At 39.1% G+C, this 18371-nt stretch overlaps 3 protein-coding genes across 6 annotated transcripts; 1 reads left to right on the top strand and 2 right to left on the bottom strand.

The window, feature by feature from the left end:
* Window positions 1-3342: 3342 nt before the first annotated feature.
* On the bottom strand, window positions 3343-7619 carry LOC124997292 (pyrroline-5-carboxylate reductase 1, mitochondrial-like). 4 transcript variants are annotated; one of them, XM_047570883.1, is made up of 8 exons: window positions 7385-7619; window positions 7166-7260; window positions 6976-7046; window positions 6708-6887; window positions 5572-5793; window positions 5355-5447; window positions 4336-4499; window positions 3343-3643 (listed from the first exon to the last, which is right to left on the bottom strand). In XM_047570883.1, the coding sequence occupies exons 2-8, from the start codon at window positions 7230-7232 to the stop codon at window positions 3475-3477; spliced, it is 966 nt and encodes a 321-aa protein (XP_047426839.1). In that variant the 5' UTR covers window positions 7233-7260; window positions 7385-7619; the 3' UTR covers window positions 3343-3474. The 4 variants fall into 4 exon arrangements, with proteins under 4 accessions (XP_047426839.1, XP_047426838.1, XP_047426840.1 ...); XM_047570882.1 differs by having other exon boundaries at window positions 7166-7249; XM_047570884.1 differs by having other exon boundaries at window positions 7166-7249; window positions 7476-7609.
* Window positions 7620-8070: 451 nt separating this feature from the next.
* On the bottom strand, window positions 8071-10564 carry LOC124997905 (myeloid-associated differentiation marker-like protein 2). The gene has a single exon (XM_047571943.1). The coding sequence runs from the start codon at window positions 9758-9760 to the stop codon at window positions 8849-8851; it is 912 nt and encodes a 303-aa protein (XP_047427899.1). The 5' UTR covers window positions 9761-10564; the 3' UTR covers window positions 8071-8848.
* Window positions 10565-13509: 2945 nt separating this feature from the next.
* On the top strand, window positions 13510-16858 carry syngr2a (synaptogyrin 2a). The gene is made up of 4 exons (XM_047570809.1): window positions 13510-13723; window positions 14951-15188; window positions 15321-15454; window positions 15544-16858. Exons 1-4 carry the CDS (start codon window positions 13625-13627, stop codon window positions 15745-15747), a joined length of 675 nt encoding a protein of 224 aa, XP_047426765.1. The 5' UTR covers window positions 13510-13624; the 3' UTR covers window positions 15748-16858.
* The last annotated feature ends 1513 nt before the right edge of the window (window positions 16859-18371 follow it).

Here is an 18371-nt window from a genome sequence, read left to right as displayed (position 1 = left end):
GGGCAAGCTCTTTTGAGTAATGCAACCCTTGTCAGGCAAAAAATATTAAACCCATCCCAAAGTCAGTGTAAACTGTCCAAAATTCCAAATAGTATTTTTACTTTAACTTTGTATTGTAACATCATGATTAAGTAATTGACCCTCACCTGACACCCATGAACTTGAATGCGTCTTAATGCAATTCAGTGCAGCTTTGTAACTGAGTGGGTGCTTATGCTTTACTCAGGCACTATCTACAGAGATAATATGTGTGAAACATACAGACCGCTGCAGATAGCCTCCACTAACGTTCAGTTCAGTTTAATAAACTGGCGACTTATCAAGAGTGTAACCTGTGGGGCTGTTGTTGTAAGTATTTGTAAATATGCATTCAATCCACAAATACGTAACCAGATCCACAAATGTGGAAAAAAAAAGAAAGAAAAAGAAAAAAAAATTCACAAATGTGTAACCAGATCCACAAATGTGTAAAATTTGAAATTTGCAAATGCGTACATTAATTCAGGGCTCTCAAGTCTCACGCATTGAGTGTGACTGATGCATTCGTCAAAAAAGAACTGTAAGTGGAAGTCTGTGATCTGTTAATCATTTCTTCACTTCATTTATTATTATTATCATTATTATCATAATTATTTACAACAGTTGCTTATTACAGTCTAGGAATTATTCAGGATATTTGCTTATGTTCTACATTTGATGACAGCTTGGGTCTGATGTTCTGGGTCCCTGCTCTGGTGCTCCTGCTCCTGCCGTAACTCAAAACTTTTCTAGGGTCCAGAACTGTGTTTTTAGGGTCCATCACCTTAACTGATCTTCCTCTCTGCCTACCGGAGTTTGCTCACTTGCCCTCAAATAATTCACGTCATGAGGAAGAATAAACCGAGGACCAAAGCATTTTTAAGAAGGGACCAAGGGGGTTATTGAAAATAAAATAAAAATACTGGTGACTTTGTGGTTTTGTTTTAACTCGGATTCATTAGTATGAATATATATTTGTTTACAAATAATAATTTAGTCATGGATGCTACTGGGGGCTGTGTGGGCACTGCTATCCATGGTGCTTCTGGTTTCCAGCTCCTTCTTACAGTGGTCCCGAGATCAAAAAGTGACATCCCATGCTGGGCCATATATGGCACGCAGCTATACCGGGCATACACACAGTATATTATGCACCGCACAGAGGATGTGCTGGGCATATTGACTATGTGGTGTGCTTAATCAAGATTCAAGATTCAAAGAGTATATTGTTATGTGCAGTTTCACCTGGTGGGAAAATTTGGTGGGTGGGCTAACAAATGCGTAATACTGATTAAATAGTTAACAAAGCAGCAAAAGAAATGTCACCTACAGTACACACAGCTACGTCAATTACAGGAACACTTTACTTTTTTTAGTGCTCTACATCAGTGGTTCTCAACTGGTCTGGCTTCAGGACCCCTTAATCATTCCTTAATGACAACTGCGACCCAAATCAAAGACAATTTATTGAATGAAAAGATTGTGCATCTGAGACAGACCAAAACTAAAATGACTAGCAAGTGGTGAGGCTATTGAGGGAACTATTCTCTTTTACCCTCAATTAGCTGCAAGTGTTGTTCTCTATTCTTTCAGTTTCAAGCATTAATCATAAGGCAACTCATATATCATATATATATATGCGCGTGTGTGTATATGAAGTGCAACTTCTGGGAAATACTAACAAAAAATTCAATAATTTAATTTTGCAGCTTTAGCTGAGAATTTTCACTTATGAAACTATGACTAGCAACACTGCTGGTTAAAGTTCTGTTGGGGGCCTGGGTCAGGATCAGGGTATGTGGTCATAAGTGTTGTGAGCCAATGATAATACCTGTCACCCAGCAGAAGACCATCAAACTCACCTGAAATGTATAGAGGATACATTTTAGTGTATCAAAAGAGGAAGACAAAGGTTAAGCAAAGCTTAAGGTAGCTTACCACGGACCAGTCTGTTGCTGATGTCACACTCATGAAATATCCATGAGTTGTGAACAGACCCTGGCCACTTGGCCTTCACACTCTTGATGATGTACGCAGCATCACATATGATCTTGACAATGCAGAGATGTTAGGTGAACTACCGTAATGCATTATTTAACAGTTTGAGCCAATATACCTGCAAGTTAATGCTGTGAATGGACCTCATGTTGACATAATCCCCTGCAAGCGGTGATGGGAATGTGAGTCCCATCTATGCGCCATATCACGCTGGGGAATCACGTCTCGCAGTAGTTTGAGGTCGCAGCACAATGCAAAAAGAGTATAATCATTCATTTAAACATTTATATATCATTTACCTACAATCCTGTGGAACTCCTCCTTAATGAATCTCACTGGTTTGTGGCCAGGGAAAAACACAGAGATGCCAAAGAGTTTTAAAGCCAGGCACAACTTGCCACAAGTGTGGCAGGCAGTTGTCTTGCTGTTGCACTCGGCATCACTGATATTATACAGAAAACTGCCATTGGCAAAGAAACGTGTGTGAGCATGGTCACAGTTGGTGACATTGGTGAAGCTGGCACAGATGAGGTTGTGAATGTAAATGATAGGCCATGGAGGATAAATGCGTCTGGAAATGAAAAATGATCTAAGACAGGGTCTGATAGTGATCTGCTAACGTATGTTTAATTCACGACGAACTGTAGTCACTCCTCCACCCTTCGCAACTTCTATGTAGGCGGAGGCAAGATGCTGCTACAACTCGCTTTGATGAATGAAGCCTCACTGAAGAAAGCCATTGACTGTATATACTATGGACAAACCAAATATGGACGTAAGGGGATGTGTCGGACATTGAGACCCGCCCACTCAACTCCATGGGGCCCTAAGCAAAATTTGATTTTGGGGCCCTTTAGTTTTGCCGATTGATTGTTGATCATGCACACACCTATTATAAAGTCATTGCAGCTCTGATTATCCTATTGTCAGTCTGACAAGGGAACTGTGGTGTTTTCCTCTTTATTATCCATGCCCTGAAGAACATGTCCATTTTTGCGACGTTGTTTTGCCTGCAGCTACTGTTCGTCGCACACTGATTGATTCCAGTCGTTTGTATATGTGCCACAAGACTATATGGGTATGCCTATATAGTACAGTTCAGGTTGTACTATAATACTACTCCAGGAAAACTAACACTTTTCTGACACTTGATCAGATCTGTCATGGCGGCAGTTCAGAAGTGTCAGTTTTAATACACAATGATTTAATAAAAATCCTGTTTGCCTGAATTGTAACATATGATTGTAACATATAGGAAGTTTACCACATGACCAGATGGAGTAATGGGATACTACAAAAAAATATAAATTAAATGGGACGACAACATTACATACTGAAGGCATTTTATTTCTCAATTCTTTTTTGCTCATGCAGGTCTCATTCCAAAATTAGTTGAGAGCTCTGCACAAGCATAGCTTATGTGCTGAGTTTGTAGTTCTACTGCCTGACAAAAAAAAATCAGTTCTTCTTGGGCTTGGATTTACTGGTATTGAAGATATTGATTCCACGAGATCTGACTCCAACAGCTTCTGCAGTGACTCCTGGCTGTTGCAGCACTTTGTCCAAAGTTGTCTTCTTTATGGCAGTGGGGGAGATCTTCTCTTGATCAGCCAAACACTGAAGTTCCCTTTTAAAACAAGAAAGGGGGTGCAGAGATATTTCCAATATAGTATGCAATATATTTATTTATTACAATATAGCAGAGAAATAATATTTTTTGAAACTAGGTAGGCTTAATCCTGATACTAAATATATACATTCACTTGCCAGTTCATTAGGTACACTGAATGACAACGATTTCAAGAGTTTTATAGTACCACAAACGACATCCTCCAAATTTATCATACAGCTGAATTACCACCCTTTTGTTCCGTTTCAACCTAAACTGAACATAGTAACATTTATGAAGGGGGATCAATGTGCAACCGTTACTCCATGTTAGAATGCATTTGTTTTAACAAGTCAACTTAATGGTCTTACATTTAACACTTTACACTTTTCTACCTATTTCTACCTATTGGTCATCAATAGGTATGCATAGATCTACCCATATGTTTACGCACTGTTAGCAACCCAAGGTTCACTGTTTTGCTGAAGGACACTACAGCATGTTGTCCATGTGCTAGGGATCCAAACGCTAACGCTCTGGTCAACCCAACCATAACTCCCAGCCACAGCAACAATCCACACTAATGAATTGGCAAGTGAGTTTATATAACCAACCTTTATATATTTAAGTAAAACAACTATTTACAGATTCATTCCCTATACAGTAAATAAAATATGTCTGTTTGAGGCACACTTTTCTCATCAACCTACCTAGTCCTAACACAAGAGGCTTCTACAGCATCAATTAGAAGGCTGCGGAAGCCACCACTCTCCATGACATGTAGTGCGTGGATAGTAGCGCCCCCTGGTGAACACACATTATCCTTGAGCTGCCCAGGGTGTTGATCTGAGTCCAACAACATTCGAGCAGCACCCTTTGATGAAATACAATGGGAGATACAAGAACCATGTCATATACAGTATACTTTGTATACATCATACTCACAGATTTGGGAACCCTTAACTTATAACACAGATCAAGGGCCCTTTTTGTGGGAAAACAGATTCTCACCGCAGACTTTAATGTCCATTTATTTAGTTCACAGTGTCACCAAAGGGTGGCGCTTATTGCCCACCTGATGTATCTGTATCCATTTCAGGTCATCTCATGAAGCTACCATAACCAAAGCAATAAATGGTTACTTTGAAGAGTCAAATATATAAAACATATTCTGGTTAGTTTAACATTTTTTGTTTACTACAAAATTCCATGTGTAGTAGTTCTGAGGTCTCCAGTATTAATTCACAATGTAGAAAATAATGTACATACACCAATCAAACATAACTTTATGACATTTTAACATTATGTCCTGTGGTGTCTGGTAACAAAATGTTGTTAACCGGGCCCTTTGGGTGCCATGGGTTGAGGGGAGGAGCCTCTCTGGATCATCTCACAGATACTCAGGCCAGGTCAACACCTTGTGCTGTTGTTCATGTTTTTCTGAGTTGTTCCTAAACCATTTTTGTGTGGCTGCATCCTGCTGTTGCCATCAAGGGGTGCCATTGCTATGGGGTGGAAGTGCCTGGTCTGTTCTAGACGGTCTGGTCTATGTGTCCAAGTAACATCCACACGAATGCCATGCCTTTTGAAATGTTGGTCCAAAAGTATCCCTAGCAGAATACTGTATTGTCACAAGATTGTCGATGTTATTCACACCACACCTGTGGATTTGATGTTATGGCTGCTCGGTGCATATTTTCTATTGACTATAATAATAGAATAACCATACCATCAGGGCTTGGGCTCCAAGGCGTACAGCCAATCTCCTGGGCAGGCCCATTTTCACTCCACCATCAGCAAGAGCATCTACAGCTGTGAATGCCTGGGAATAAAGGACACAGTGATCCAAATTACTATGATGGATCTATAGGGCACATTTTCACAACTGCTACATTTGAGGCAGTACTGAAAAACATACTAGACACTGCTAAGTATAACTGACTTACATAAGCAGGGCCACTGCCGCTCAGGCCAGTGACAGCATCAATGAGATCCTCTTCAACTTCAGTACAGTAGCCAACACTGGCCATCAGCTGTTCCAGGAGCTTACCATCATCTACCTGAGCATGGGTGCCTGTAGCATAGACAGTGGCCCCTTCACGCACCCCCACTGGAGTGTTAGTCATACAACGCATTACCTTTGGGGTAGTGCGATATTGCTGCAACTTCTGTAAGAGGAACAATGCACTATTTCAGCTACAGTTGGGATGAAGAGATTAATAACATTTATAACTTCAAAGTGAAGTTTTACAATTTCTCACATTTGTTATGTTTCCAATGTGATTATGCTTCCAAATGAAGTGATCAAGGACAAAATCCACAATAATGCTTCATATTGTATAGGTCTCCCTTGTGCCTCCAAAACAGTTGTGACTCATCAGACATCAGAGAATGGACATGGGCCTCCTGAAGGTGTCTGGCAACAGAATGCTGTTAGTGGGGCCCTTTCGGTCCTATGGGTTGAGGGGAGGGGCCTCTGTGGATCAGGTTTGTTCCAGTACCTCCCACAAATATTTGATCAGTTTGGGATCTAGGGAATTTGGTGGCCATGTCAACACTCTTTGCATTTTTTTTCAAGTAAACTTTTTTCATTGTATACATAAGCATGTGAAATATCAACATACATTTGAAAAAATTACGATGGAATATATTTAAAATATTGGACTGGGTGTTTCACTTACAAACAGTGTCATGTTACAACATGTGACTGTTTTGCCTGAAGGCCTGGTGTGATCAAGTCAAAAAACACAAAAAATACAAGCAGGTTGTGAAAGTAGAAACCAACTGGGATTTGGTTTATCATAATGGTGAGCCAAACTCTACTTTAAATAATTTGCTTTGCTTTAAGGATGGGATTGTAGTTTAGTAATTCTGTTTTTATTACACTTTTACAGTGAGCAAATGACAGATAAATCTGCCTACTGGTTAGGCCCAATACTTCCTGAAAACCATGTTACCAATGTTTAACTCTACGCACACAAATTGCCTTCAAGATATTGTTAAGATTGTAACAATTAAGCTCTGTGTAAAAATATCATGTGTCAAATTGTGTTAAATTTTAAGTCATAAATCTTTGTCTTACCTTTTCTATGGAGCTTATAGTGACACCCGCAGAACAGGAAACAATAAGGTGACGGTCTTCAATATCTGGTCCAATTTCATCAAGCACAAAAGGAATGATGTGGGGCTTCACAGCCAGAAAAAGAACATCACTTTTGCTCACTGTCTCCTTGTTGCTGGTGGTGAAATTCACACCTAATTTCTGTACAAATGACATTTTTCAACACATTTATTGTAATGCGTTTACAAAATGCGGCATTTGGCTTTAATACACATTGCTGTCGACACACCCGAAGTTGCTGTACTGTGGGGAGATCGGTATCAGGCGAACTGGCTGTAATTTTGTGGATGGCAATCACACCTTGAAGTGGAAAATATTTCAAATTATTACAAAAGTATTTTGTGTCTTAACCAAAAAAAATAAAAATAAAAATTTCGTTAATGCACACGAGTAGGCTACTGTTTGCGAAACGGACTCACCTGCAGCTGTGAAGCCTTTGACCAGAGCGTGGGCCAGCTGGCCCGCTCCTATGAAACCCACACTCATGCTCTCTGTATGAAGAGCTGAAAACAGACTATTACGGATTACTGCAGTTCATCAGCAGCGAGCTCGTCTTCAAAGCTTCTGAGTGGTACTAAACGACATATTATGTTTGTAATGTCTAACGTTACAAATATAATATAAGAAAAAGGTTATACCTCTTACCTGTAAGAGGTTATAAGAAACCTCTTACAGGTAACTTGACGGTCCGACAAACAGAAAAATACGGCAATTGTTTTTCAGAAATACCTGTACATTACCACACTGTCAACGTGGCTCTGCATTCTCGCGTTAGATGGCTGGCCTTCTTTACCTGAAGACATAAAATTTGACTTACAAGAAAGGGGAGCCAATGAGCTTGCACATTTTAGGCCCTACAAAACATGTTTGACCAGTTGTAGCAACACTATCCCGGATACCCGGTAATTACCTTAAACACGACACGGGTTTGCCGCAGGGAGAATAATTTGTAGTTGCGGGTGTAAGCTCTATACAGCCATCTACTGGTGAAAAAAAGTCTGAAAGACAACGTGGGGAATGAGCTTTTAAGAACATGGATTTCTAATACTGTCTTACTGTCTTAACGTAACGTCAAGAAATGTAATGAAATGTTAATATTGACACAGATACACACAAATATATACACACACTGCTCAGACATAACATAACATTATGACCACCTGCCTAATGTTGTGTCAGCATGGACATGGGCCTTCTGGGAGTGTTCTGTGGGGCGTGTGGTGGTGGTGGTGAATAGGTGAATGTGTGAATCAATATGAATCAATCATCCTGCATCCAAATATTATAAATATATCATAGATCTGCATCTGACAAATCTGCAGCAACTGTGTGATGAAAGCAAAGGGGGGCCCAACCCTAGCAAGGTATACCTAATAAAGTGGCCGGTGAGTGTACGTGTATTTGGAAAAACAGTCCAGATCTAACTTAGGCTTTTAACTACACAGAAAATGTCTTCATTGACAACATTTGTATGAAGACTACTTTGCACAAAGAAATTGTTATGGATATCAAACATACATTTGGCCTTTTCATTGAACATCGAAATTTATTACAAACATGGCAAAATAAGAAACACTCAACAATCTGATATCGCAAATGCAAATAAGGATTATAATACAAACTAGAGAATATAGATTTAAATCAAAACTAAAACATCATATATAATGTTACTACATTATGCTGTGCATCTTTATTTTTTATATATTATCACCCCTTTTATTTTCAGTTAAATAAATTGCTTATTCTTTTTAAGACTAAACGGGTCTCTCAGATGTTCAGATACTCTTAACATTACACATTGTTATCAATCTGTAATGCATGACACCACAAAAGCTGTCAGTAGAAGTATACACTTGGTGCACAGAGGGACACATTTTGGAGGATCTCTTGTGGACTAAGACACAGATTAGCTCGCCAGTGGTGCACCCGGCAGGCTCTCCGTGGTAAGTCACCAAAAACAGAACGAAAGAAAGTGTTGTAGTATGTCTCAGGACTACATGAATACTGATAATAAAAGCTGTCTTTTACACAGACCCGGGGATGGACAGCATGCTTGATGTATCCTTTTTGTTAAGTTTTCTTTAAAAAAAGGGCCTGTGGGGTTACACGGCAGAGCTGGAGACAAAGCGAATTCTCTGGGAGTAAACGAGATCAACAAAATACATCACCAGGTTGACGTTGGTAAACACTGCCACCACCAGCTTACTATCCCAGGGACAATTTCCACGTGGGCAGTCCTCAGGACGGGTAGTGGTGCCATACTTCTTATCAAAACTGAAGATGGGCCAGATAAGTGCAGTGCTGAGGTAGAGGACAGCAGCAAAAAATGTGTAGATAATCACAAACCGATCAAATGGGATCCGCAGGGCTGAGGTCCTACCGGAGACTGTTATTATGACTACAAGTGTAGTAACAGAGAAGCACAGGCTGTAGACCACTACGCAGTACTGAGTGGCAATATAGTGAGTGTACTCACTGTCATTAGCCAGGGCCCCAAAAATGATGCACGCCACAAAACCCTGGACCACCTTGAGTAGACCTGACACAGTGGCCATGTAACCCACCACAGCTCCTGGTTTGGCTCGCGTTAGGAACACTTCCGCTCCATAGGGGAAGCAGCAGACACTGGAGCAGACAGTGACAGTGATGCGGTAGATTTGGACTTCACAGCCCTCATTAGAGCACTCTGCTTGGAGGAAGTAAACAGGGTAGACCACAGAGGCAGTGACGTACAGGAGTGTCGCCAGCATGGCATAGGCCACAGTGAAGTTATCCCAGGAAATTGGCATGCAAGTGTGGAGCTGTGTAATATCCAAGGTGAACACAACCATTGTGATAATGAAGCAGAAGCACCAAGCAAACATGCAGAAAGTTCCATAATTAGCGCTGTAGCCTGCATTGTGGGAAACCAGGGCCAATATGGTGCAGCCAAGTAGTAGCTGGCACATTCGGGCTGCACCCAAAGGTGATAGCACAGCTTCTTTGTTGAGGTAGTGTCCTCCTTGATGATCCATTGTGCACGTTGTCCTTCAGAAGCAGCTGTGTTTTACTTGGTGAGATTTTTAATGTTCCGTTCTCTGTGTTGGTGCCCTTGTCACATAGGCCTCACCCTTTCCCTGGTTTCCTTTTATAGATGGCCCTTAATTACAAATGTCTGCTTTCTTGAGCTCGCTTTGTAATTACAGCTGTACGCTTAAGATCAAGTTACATTCATACACGGTTATGTGTAAGTTTATAAAGTAACTTAGAACAATAAAAAGATTAATAAAAGATATTCAGAATAAAATATGTTTTTGTTTTTCCTTAGCTGCACAGTTCTAAAACCAAGTATAAGAAGTCTGAAAATGACATATCCAGGAGTCAGTCAGTTTTCAGTGTTTTAGAATTAGAAACAGTGTTAGAGTTGTATAGTAAAGTTGTATAGTCTTACACAAATCTGTAGTCCATGTCCCTTGAAATAAGTTTTTCTTTGTTTACTCAACAAATTGTCCGGAGTATCAAAAGATTAAAGTGTAGAAAAGTCTTCTCCTTTAAGATTTCCTTTAAAAGGTTTATCCAGAGGCCAGTCAAACAATAGCCCCTTATGCCAAACAGGTGGATGAGCTTGTTGTCGTTAAGTAAGGTCCCACCACTCATTGACTCTGTCCTTTCTTCACTGCAGGCGCTGTCAGAGTCACTCAAACTATCGGGCTGTCATTTGCTCCTTGTCTTGCTGTTTCTGCCTGCTTTTGCCTCTCAGATTTGGTCCACGACTCTTCCTATGTAACACAAACACACCCTGTTCCTCCTATGTGTACAGGGGTGGCTGTTTAAGTTAGTTTGTGAGAGCGCAGACTTACAAGACCAGTTCTATAAATAGGGGGATCTGTATTCCACAAACGCGCAAGAAGGGTAGGTGTGGTGGGCAATGTGGGAGTCGTATTTCTAGGGAGCACTCATAGAGGCTGAGTCAGAGTTCCCTGGCTAAGAGACTGGCATTTACACACAGTGTAATCACAGGGCAGAAGGCTAAGACTCCCATTACTCACATAGATTATATACAGTAGGAGGGATGGGATGATTATGTGCAGATTTGACCTGCACCTGAGAACTGAGTGGAAGTGGGTTGCCAGTTGCTAAACATATATTTCCTCATACAACACTTCAAACCTTTTAGTGCAGAATATCAGTGAAATTAAGAAATGGAGCTTTATTTCTGAGTGAAAATGATCCAGACCACTCTAGTTTATTTACATTTGGTCACACCAGCAAACTGCTATAAATCCTTGTTTGTTTTACATATAAGGTTACAGCATTTACAAGTTTATCAAGTGTAAAACTGAAATATTTAGAAAAGAAAGGAATGTAACATGACTGAACTTATCAGACATCTGTTGACTGTTGCAGTTAAATAACAACATTTCATTTATTTGGACCATTAGCTTTGGTATGGAGTCCACACCCACCACAGTTACAGTATCTATATAATGCAGTACTCAATTACCCAAAACACACCAACGACACAAACTAAACTAAAAAACGGTCAGAGACACATCCACGCATTGCACTGGGAGCAACTGGGGGTTCAGTGTCTTGCTCAAGGACACTTCGGCATATAGCACACATATACATATACACATATAGTATGGGCCATGAACCTCGTTCCAATTAGCAGTAACCAGAATGTAGTTATTAGCATAATAGCTTCCATTAAACTAAAACTATAACATACTCATTTTTGTAACAGCAAATTGTGTTAAATAATATCAAAAGCTCCAATAATACAGCTCCTATGAGGTGTCTGTTGTCAATTTCTCATACCCACTCATCAGCCATTTGAGTGAGAGCTGTGACAGTGGAGTGCTCTTCCCTTTATCTGCTGTTAGAGCCACAGAAACATACATTAGGATTCTTGGGTAATGGAAGTTTTCCATGCCTTAGGAAGAACACATTTCTTTATACTTCAATTAAAAAATAAATTTAAATTCCCTGCCTCTGCCATAATTTGATCTGATTTGATTTGATTTGATCATTCCGTGTGTGTTATCTGCTAGGCTCCTCTCACCCCTAAGTTTTTCTTATTTTATTTAGAAAATAATTATTAAGATGATTTACAGTCTCTAAAGGCTTGGTTATAAATTACCCCTCTGTTTCTAGAAATGATAGAGTAGATTTGGAGTTTCTGCCCATTATGTTATTGAAAGTATTCCATATTTTCTTGCTGTCGTGCTTTATGTTGTTAAATACGTTTTCATAATGCATTTCTTTATATTCAACTTTGTTGTTTTAATCAGGCTTTTACATGATTTTAATTCCTATTAACTCTATTTTACCACATTTGATTTTTGGTTATCTTATTTATGTTTCATTCATTTATTTTATTTCTATTTACTTACTGTTTTAGTCTTTAAGTTCTCCAGTGTTTCCTCATGGGGGCCTGCCACGCTTGGGGCTGTTCCTGTCTGCCCATGGGGGTGCCATCCCTTAAGGAGGTTCGTCTGAGAGAGGGCCTTTCTATACCGGCAACAGTGGTGGTTGCCAATTCTAATATCTCTTTCAACAAATTTTCCACAAAAGCTGGAGAGTGTTATCCTCCCATCTTTCAGCGACACCATACATTTATACGTTAGTCTGTACCTTTAGCAATTAATGCGCAGCTTTTTCCTGAACTTGAAACCCTTTTTTACACTTCTGAAATCCTGCTTAATCCTGTTACAATGTAATGCACACTATATGTGCTATTCGATTTTTGCCCAGAGGATGAAATTTTCCTTTTCAATGCATCTGAGCAGTGTTGATGGACTAAATCCTTAATAACAACTGCTGGGCTAAATGTATAAGCCATGTTGGTGGAAAATTATTTATCCAGGTCATTCAAGGTCATTCTACAGACAAAAGATACAACTAAGCTGGCTCCAGAAACCAAATAAAATGAGAGTACCTGTGCTTTTCCTCATAAAGTCCTCATTCTCTTATTGCTAAAGGTAAGGTAGGGCTAAGCTAATCTCTGGGTTAAAAGTTACATGGTCACTGTAATATCATTGTAATTGATATATTTGTTTTTTACTCTAAACTGAACGAGGCCTATTTTTATTTTTGATTGTCAGAGAGAGAGAGGAAAGAAAGAACGAAATTACTTAAACAAAGTCTTTGCAAACGAGCAGACGTTTCTAAAACGTCTGCTCTGCTCTTCTCAATTTGACATGTGCTATATAACTCCTTTTATATTCTTCTACTAGGACAGCGTTATTGCATGGAGTTTTACTAATTTAATGAACGCTCTGTATAAAGATTGTTGTTTGGGTTCAGTTAAACCAGAAATAAAACAGATAAAAAGACGATAAAGAAGAAAAACTGGCGTTCGTTGGGTTGATTGCTTCTAAAGAAGAAGTCACACTAGTTAAGGTAAACAGGATCTCATTGGTGTGACTAGCGAGTGAGAATAGCGAAAATGACCCCAAATCTACTTTTTTCTTTCTTTCTTTCTTTTTTAATGTTCCCTATTTGTATTCTTGTATTTACAATCGTCAGTGCTCACTGCCATCTAGTGGTGGTAATGAGGTGTAACATCGCGTAAAAATGTGCAAGAAGAGTTTAAAACTTTTGCCCAATACTCAGACAACGATTAAACTTAGTTTAGTTATTTAATTATTGAAGCATTGTTACTTTTGGCGCCCTGTACACACCGTCTTTTTAAACCCCACAGTTTAACAGCATCTGTTTTCTCATTTTACAGTTGCCTCCTTGTAGTTTCCAATGAGCCTCTGAACGCATTCTGGAGGGGGAGGTCTTATAAAGTTATCAGGAAGCTGACCAAGAAAACGAAACTGCTCCAACTGTGTCAAGGAGGAGATTTTCTTCTTTTAAATTCTATTTTTTAAACGTTCGTTTTTGTGAGAATGCAGAGCAGTGCGTACGGGGTGTCTCTGGCCGGTGGCGCCTTTGATTTACAGAACTTTGTGGCACAGCCTCAGACTATCCTGCGCTTCCTGAGCTGGGTAAGTGACTCGGGGGAAACGTTTATGTTAGCATCACAGTACCGAATTTATGTTAACAGATGTACGCTGCCAGGGGCCTCGCAAACCACTTGATCCTGGGTCTGGTCAGCGCTGTGTGCTGCTAACACGGGACATGAACTGCGTGTTAAGTTGAACTCCTGAATAAACTTAGAAGTGCGAAGGAATTTCTGTTGTATTCTCCTTGTTAATATTAGCTGCCCGTTACAGGGAGCTGTGACACTGCAATAACTTCCACCTGAATTTGGTGGATCCGCTTCGATTTGTTTGTATTTTTCTCTGGATTAAAACTAGACCCTTGTCTGGTAAATGTCACAGATTAGGTGACGCATTTGTCCAATGCCCTTATTGTGATATTAACTGATATATCATAAATTTAACTCAACCAGCGCCATCTGTTGAAATCCAGATGTCTGCACCTGTTAATACGCAGTGTAGACCTCAAATATGGATTAAAAGAGTTGAGTGAAGTTAACAATGTACCGCACACCAAACAGTTATAAAAGATATAAAACAACACATCATTTTTGTTCTTAATACACCTTTTTCACTCACCTTTTTCTGTTGTTATTTATTACAATTTATTATCCGCACTACCTCCGCAGTAATACGGAAATATGCATTCCCTGTAATTCCTTTTTACACTTAGCCCATCTGCACTTCATAAGCTTTATTCATACAGCCATGTTTACACCACCTATTCTCAAACATTAGAGCAGTTTACAGCAGTTTTTGTACATGTTGTGTATTGTTCTATTTTTTGTTCTTTAAATGTGTCTTGTTTTGCACATAATGTTGCTCAGAAGTGCAGTTTCCCCACAGGGACAAATAAAGTTTTATGAATGAGATTTTGATCATGTCCACATAAAACTGGTATAAAAGTTCCAGATTTGTCAGAGTAAACACAGAAAAAATAATCTGATTATTAAGCAAACGTTATTTTATGTTCGATTAATTTCTGTTTGCTAAATGATAAAACCTCTCCAAACAACTGGTGCAGTTTTCAATGCAATACCTGCTGTGTTTAAACTGGGTTAGGAATTGAAAGGGCAACATCATCTCAGGTCTACTTACCTGGATGGCTTGTCATACTGTATGTTTTATAATAAATACCAATGTTGTTTATGATGAAATCTTTTTTTTATATAATATGCATCATGCAGTCCCACAGCTGCTTGACTGAAACTATAATTGCGTGTTTTTTTGCAGATATTTTCCATTGTGGTTTTTGCCACAATTACAGCAGAAGGCTACAATAACATACATCAAGAGTCAGTGACCAGGTGCATATTCAATGGAAATGACAGCGCCTGCAGCTTCGGTGTGGGTATTGGAATCCTGGCCTTTTTGGCTTGTGTGGCGTTTCTCGTACTGGATGCCTACTTCCCACAGATCAGCAATGCTAAGGAGAGAAAATATATTGTTCTAGGAGATTTGTTCTTCTCAGGTAAGTTTCCATTCCACATAGACTGCATAGCAGAACAAATAAACTGTACCCAGTTACCTTAAAGTGTAGCCTAACTGAAGATGAAGCTGTTATTTCAACTTAATAATGTTTGTCTGCTTCAACATGTGACAGTGGCCTGGACATTTTTGTGGTTTATTTGCTTCTGTGTCCTGGCCAACCAGTGGTCCCATACCACTGCAACCTCTATCATAGCTGTTCCTGCTCAGGCTGTTGTCACCTTCTCCTTCTTCTCAATCATCACCTGGGTGAGCCTCTTGTTGTCTGTGTGTCACCAGTTGTAACCATGTGAAGACCTGTGTAATATCCACTTATTAATTGAAATTTCTATCAACAGGGTCTTTTGTCATATTTTGCATATGGAAGGTATCGCATTGGAGTGAGTGCCTTTGACCAGGAGTACAGAGACCCAGCCAACGACAACATTACCCCATACCCTCCCACCCCATACTCCAGCAGCAGTGGCCCCGAGGGCTACCAGCAATCCCCTTTCTCCCACAACCAGCAGCACCCAGGAGAGTACCAGCCACCAACTTACTGAAGGATACAGATTCAAAATGGATATATCCAACAGGGGTAGTTTTAAAGATGCTGATGATGTGCTTTCATTTACAAATCAGACTGTTCTCTGCATTGCATGTTCCTTCCTGCAGAATGTATTTGCCATATTTTCTGGTGCATTGACATGGTTTTAGTTTATTTGCTTGGGGTGTGTTTGCTGTGTTGTAACTTCCAGCAGGAGAACTCTGGGAAAAAAAAGCAATTTTTCATTAGAAGGTGACTGTCTTAATGAAAGATAATCTCACCATGCTATTTCTGTCTTGTTACCAAACAATTTTTTGTTCAGGTTTGTATCTTGATATCAAATCACCAGCTATAACCAGGTTGGGATTAGTTTTTTATTCTATAATTACGGTTTGCATTTAATATTCAAAATTTTAATGAATGTATTGTTGTTTATTACAGAAGTAGTCCTTTGTACACAAGTATTTTGTCATTAGTTTCAAATTCATGTGCAGAAGTTCAGCCATCATAATTTATTGATACAGTTCACACTGTTGTTTGACTATACAACAAACCCACATTATTTAATCAACGTTTGCTTATCTTGATAGCTTGTGTTTTTTATTTCTTTTCTTTTTTTAAAAAAAAAAACTAATAACCACAGGTAAATGTTTTTTATTTTTTTTTAAAAAAAATTGCTTCTGCTATAGTTTGATTTTACAGTTTTTTGTTTTGAATTGGCCAAACCATTCATTTATGTCATTCCCCTGTTGAAGTTTAGTGTACCTATTTTGTTTCGGTTACATTTTCTAAAATACTGCAATGTTTCAATGTTTCTGCGATAAATTTAGTTGTTTAGTTATGAACTTGTTTTATTGTAAGAATATTATATATAAGAGTCAGATGAGTTGTGCCAAATAAATACTGTTCTGGTTCGGGTAGTCTGTAACTGACATCCTCCTTTGAAGAAAAAGCCGGTAGTTTCTGTGTGTGTTCATGTGTGCTCCTTTGGTAAATATTTGAGTGGTGACTGTGTTGGTTAATGCGGAACTGCAAGGACAATTAATTGTAGAGTGTAAATGTATTGAATCATATATATTTCATGATTCATTCATGCAGTTGAATGAAATAAACTTGTTTAAACCAAAGTACTATGTGTTTGAAAACCACTTTTCATATGAACGAATTACCATCTATGATGATTGTTTTTACTGAAGGCAAGTTAAAAATAAAACCAAGCTCTGCAAGATATATAAAAGGAATTCTTGGAGCAAATGCAGTTTGATTGTTGAACACTGAAAGAGCTTGCCCTGCATTGCTGGTAAGGCTGAAATGTATTGTTTTGCTCCATTTCAGCTTCAAGTACTAAAAGACATAAGAAAATGATAAAATCTGAACAGAGTTTACAGAAAGTCCAAATGCCTTACATTGCAGAAATGAAGGTGAACTGTAAAGAAATTATTACAAGATGATGCTCATCAACTAAAGAAGCTATAACTGAATTAGGAGGGAAACTGAAATGCAATCAGATGAATGGGACTGGTGAAATGTAAATCTTGACAGTGCATTAAGTGCATTAGCTGAAGAAGCTGGGAGCAGAAATACACCTCTTGAAAAGCTGGGAGAGTAAATGATGAAGCACACAGTGCACAGAATAAAACGTCCTAACAAGTTTACAGTGCAGTACTATTATGGCATGTTTACTTAAGTGTAATTTATTGAAAAGTAAAGTGGGGTGATGTTAAAGTTAATAAGCAATGAAATGAGAAAAGAAATAAGGACAGTACGGAAAGAGAAGAGGTATAAATGGCAAGGGAGAGAAATAGGAAAACAGTTGTTTGATTTCTTAACCGATAATCAAACCAAAACACAAAAAGATCTCAATATGTAGTTTGCTTCATGAGAAATTAAATAAATCTAGATAAGGGAAGAATTTTACCAGTTCTCTCTTTGACCAAAAGAGGATATAGAACAAGAATATAGGAAAACAGTACAAAAGCACGGAAAAGGGATGTGAGATGTGAGCAAGGCAATGCATGCATGGAAGGCTATAGTCAAGTCTCTGACATAGTGTAGAAACATCTGTCCCAAGTATGAGTTGAACGTCCAAAGGTCATATGGGAGGCTCTGCCACTAATAGGGGAGAATGACGAAGTTAGGATCCTGTGGGACTTCCAAATACAGACTACTGTTAACAACAGGGCATTATGGGTGGACAGTGTTGGGTGGACAGTATGAACATCCAGTAATATTCCATTCTCACCGCACAGTCTTCAGATAGCCATATTTGCTTAGACCTCGGGACCAGCTTTTACATTCCAGTTGCAAAAAATCCATTCTGTCTAGAATAAGTTACGTTTTATTTCATCTAAACTGTCTCACAGTAGAATCTCCACGTGCATAATATGATCTTCACTGCATTTTAACTGATGGAGTCATTTAAATAGTAGACCGAACACGCGGGCGTCGGTCATGCGTACTTAGTATTTCGGGGAGAAGTACACACTCGAGGTTGGGAGTTCGGAGAAATTGGGTAAAACGTACATGAATTCGGGTATTGACACTATATTTGGTCAGGTGATACTTAGAACGGCACTTCGGCTGCAAGTAATGACGTTTTCACACTAAAGTCCAGAGAGTACTCACAAGTACAGACAAGAA

The sequence above is a fragment of the Mugil cephalus genome, chromosome 20, assembly GCF_022458985.1.
Source record: "Mugil cephalus isolate CIBA_MC_2020 chromosome 20, CIBA_Mcephalus_1.1, whole genome shotgun sequence".
In the NCBI taxonomy this organism is placed as follows: Eukaryota; Metazoa; Chordata; class Actinopteri; order Mugiliformes; family Mugilidae; genus Mugil; species Mugil cephalus.
This window is presented reverse-complemented; position numbering and strand designations above follow the sequence as displayed.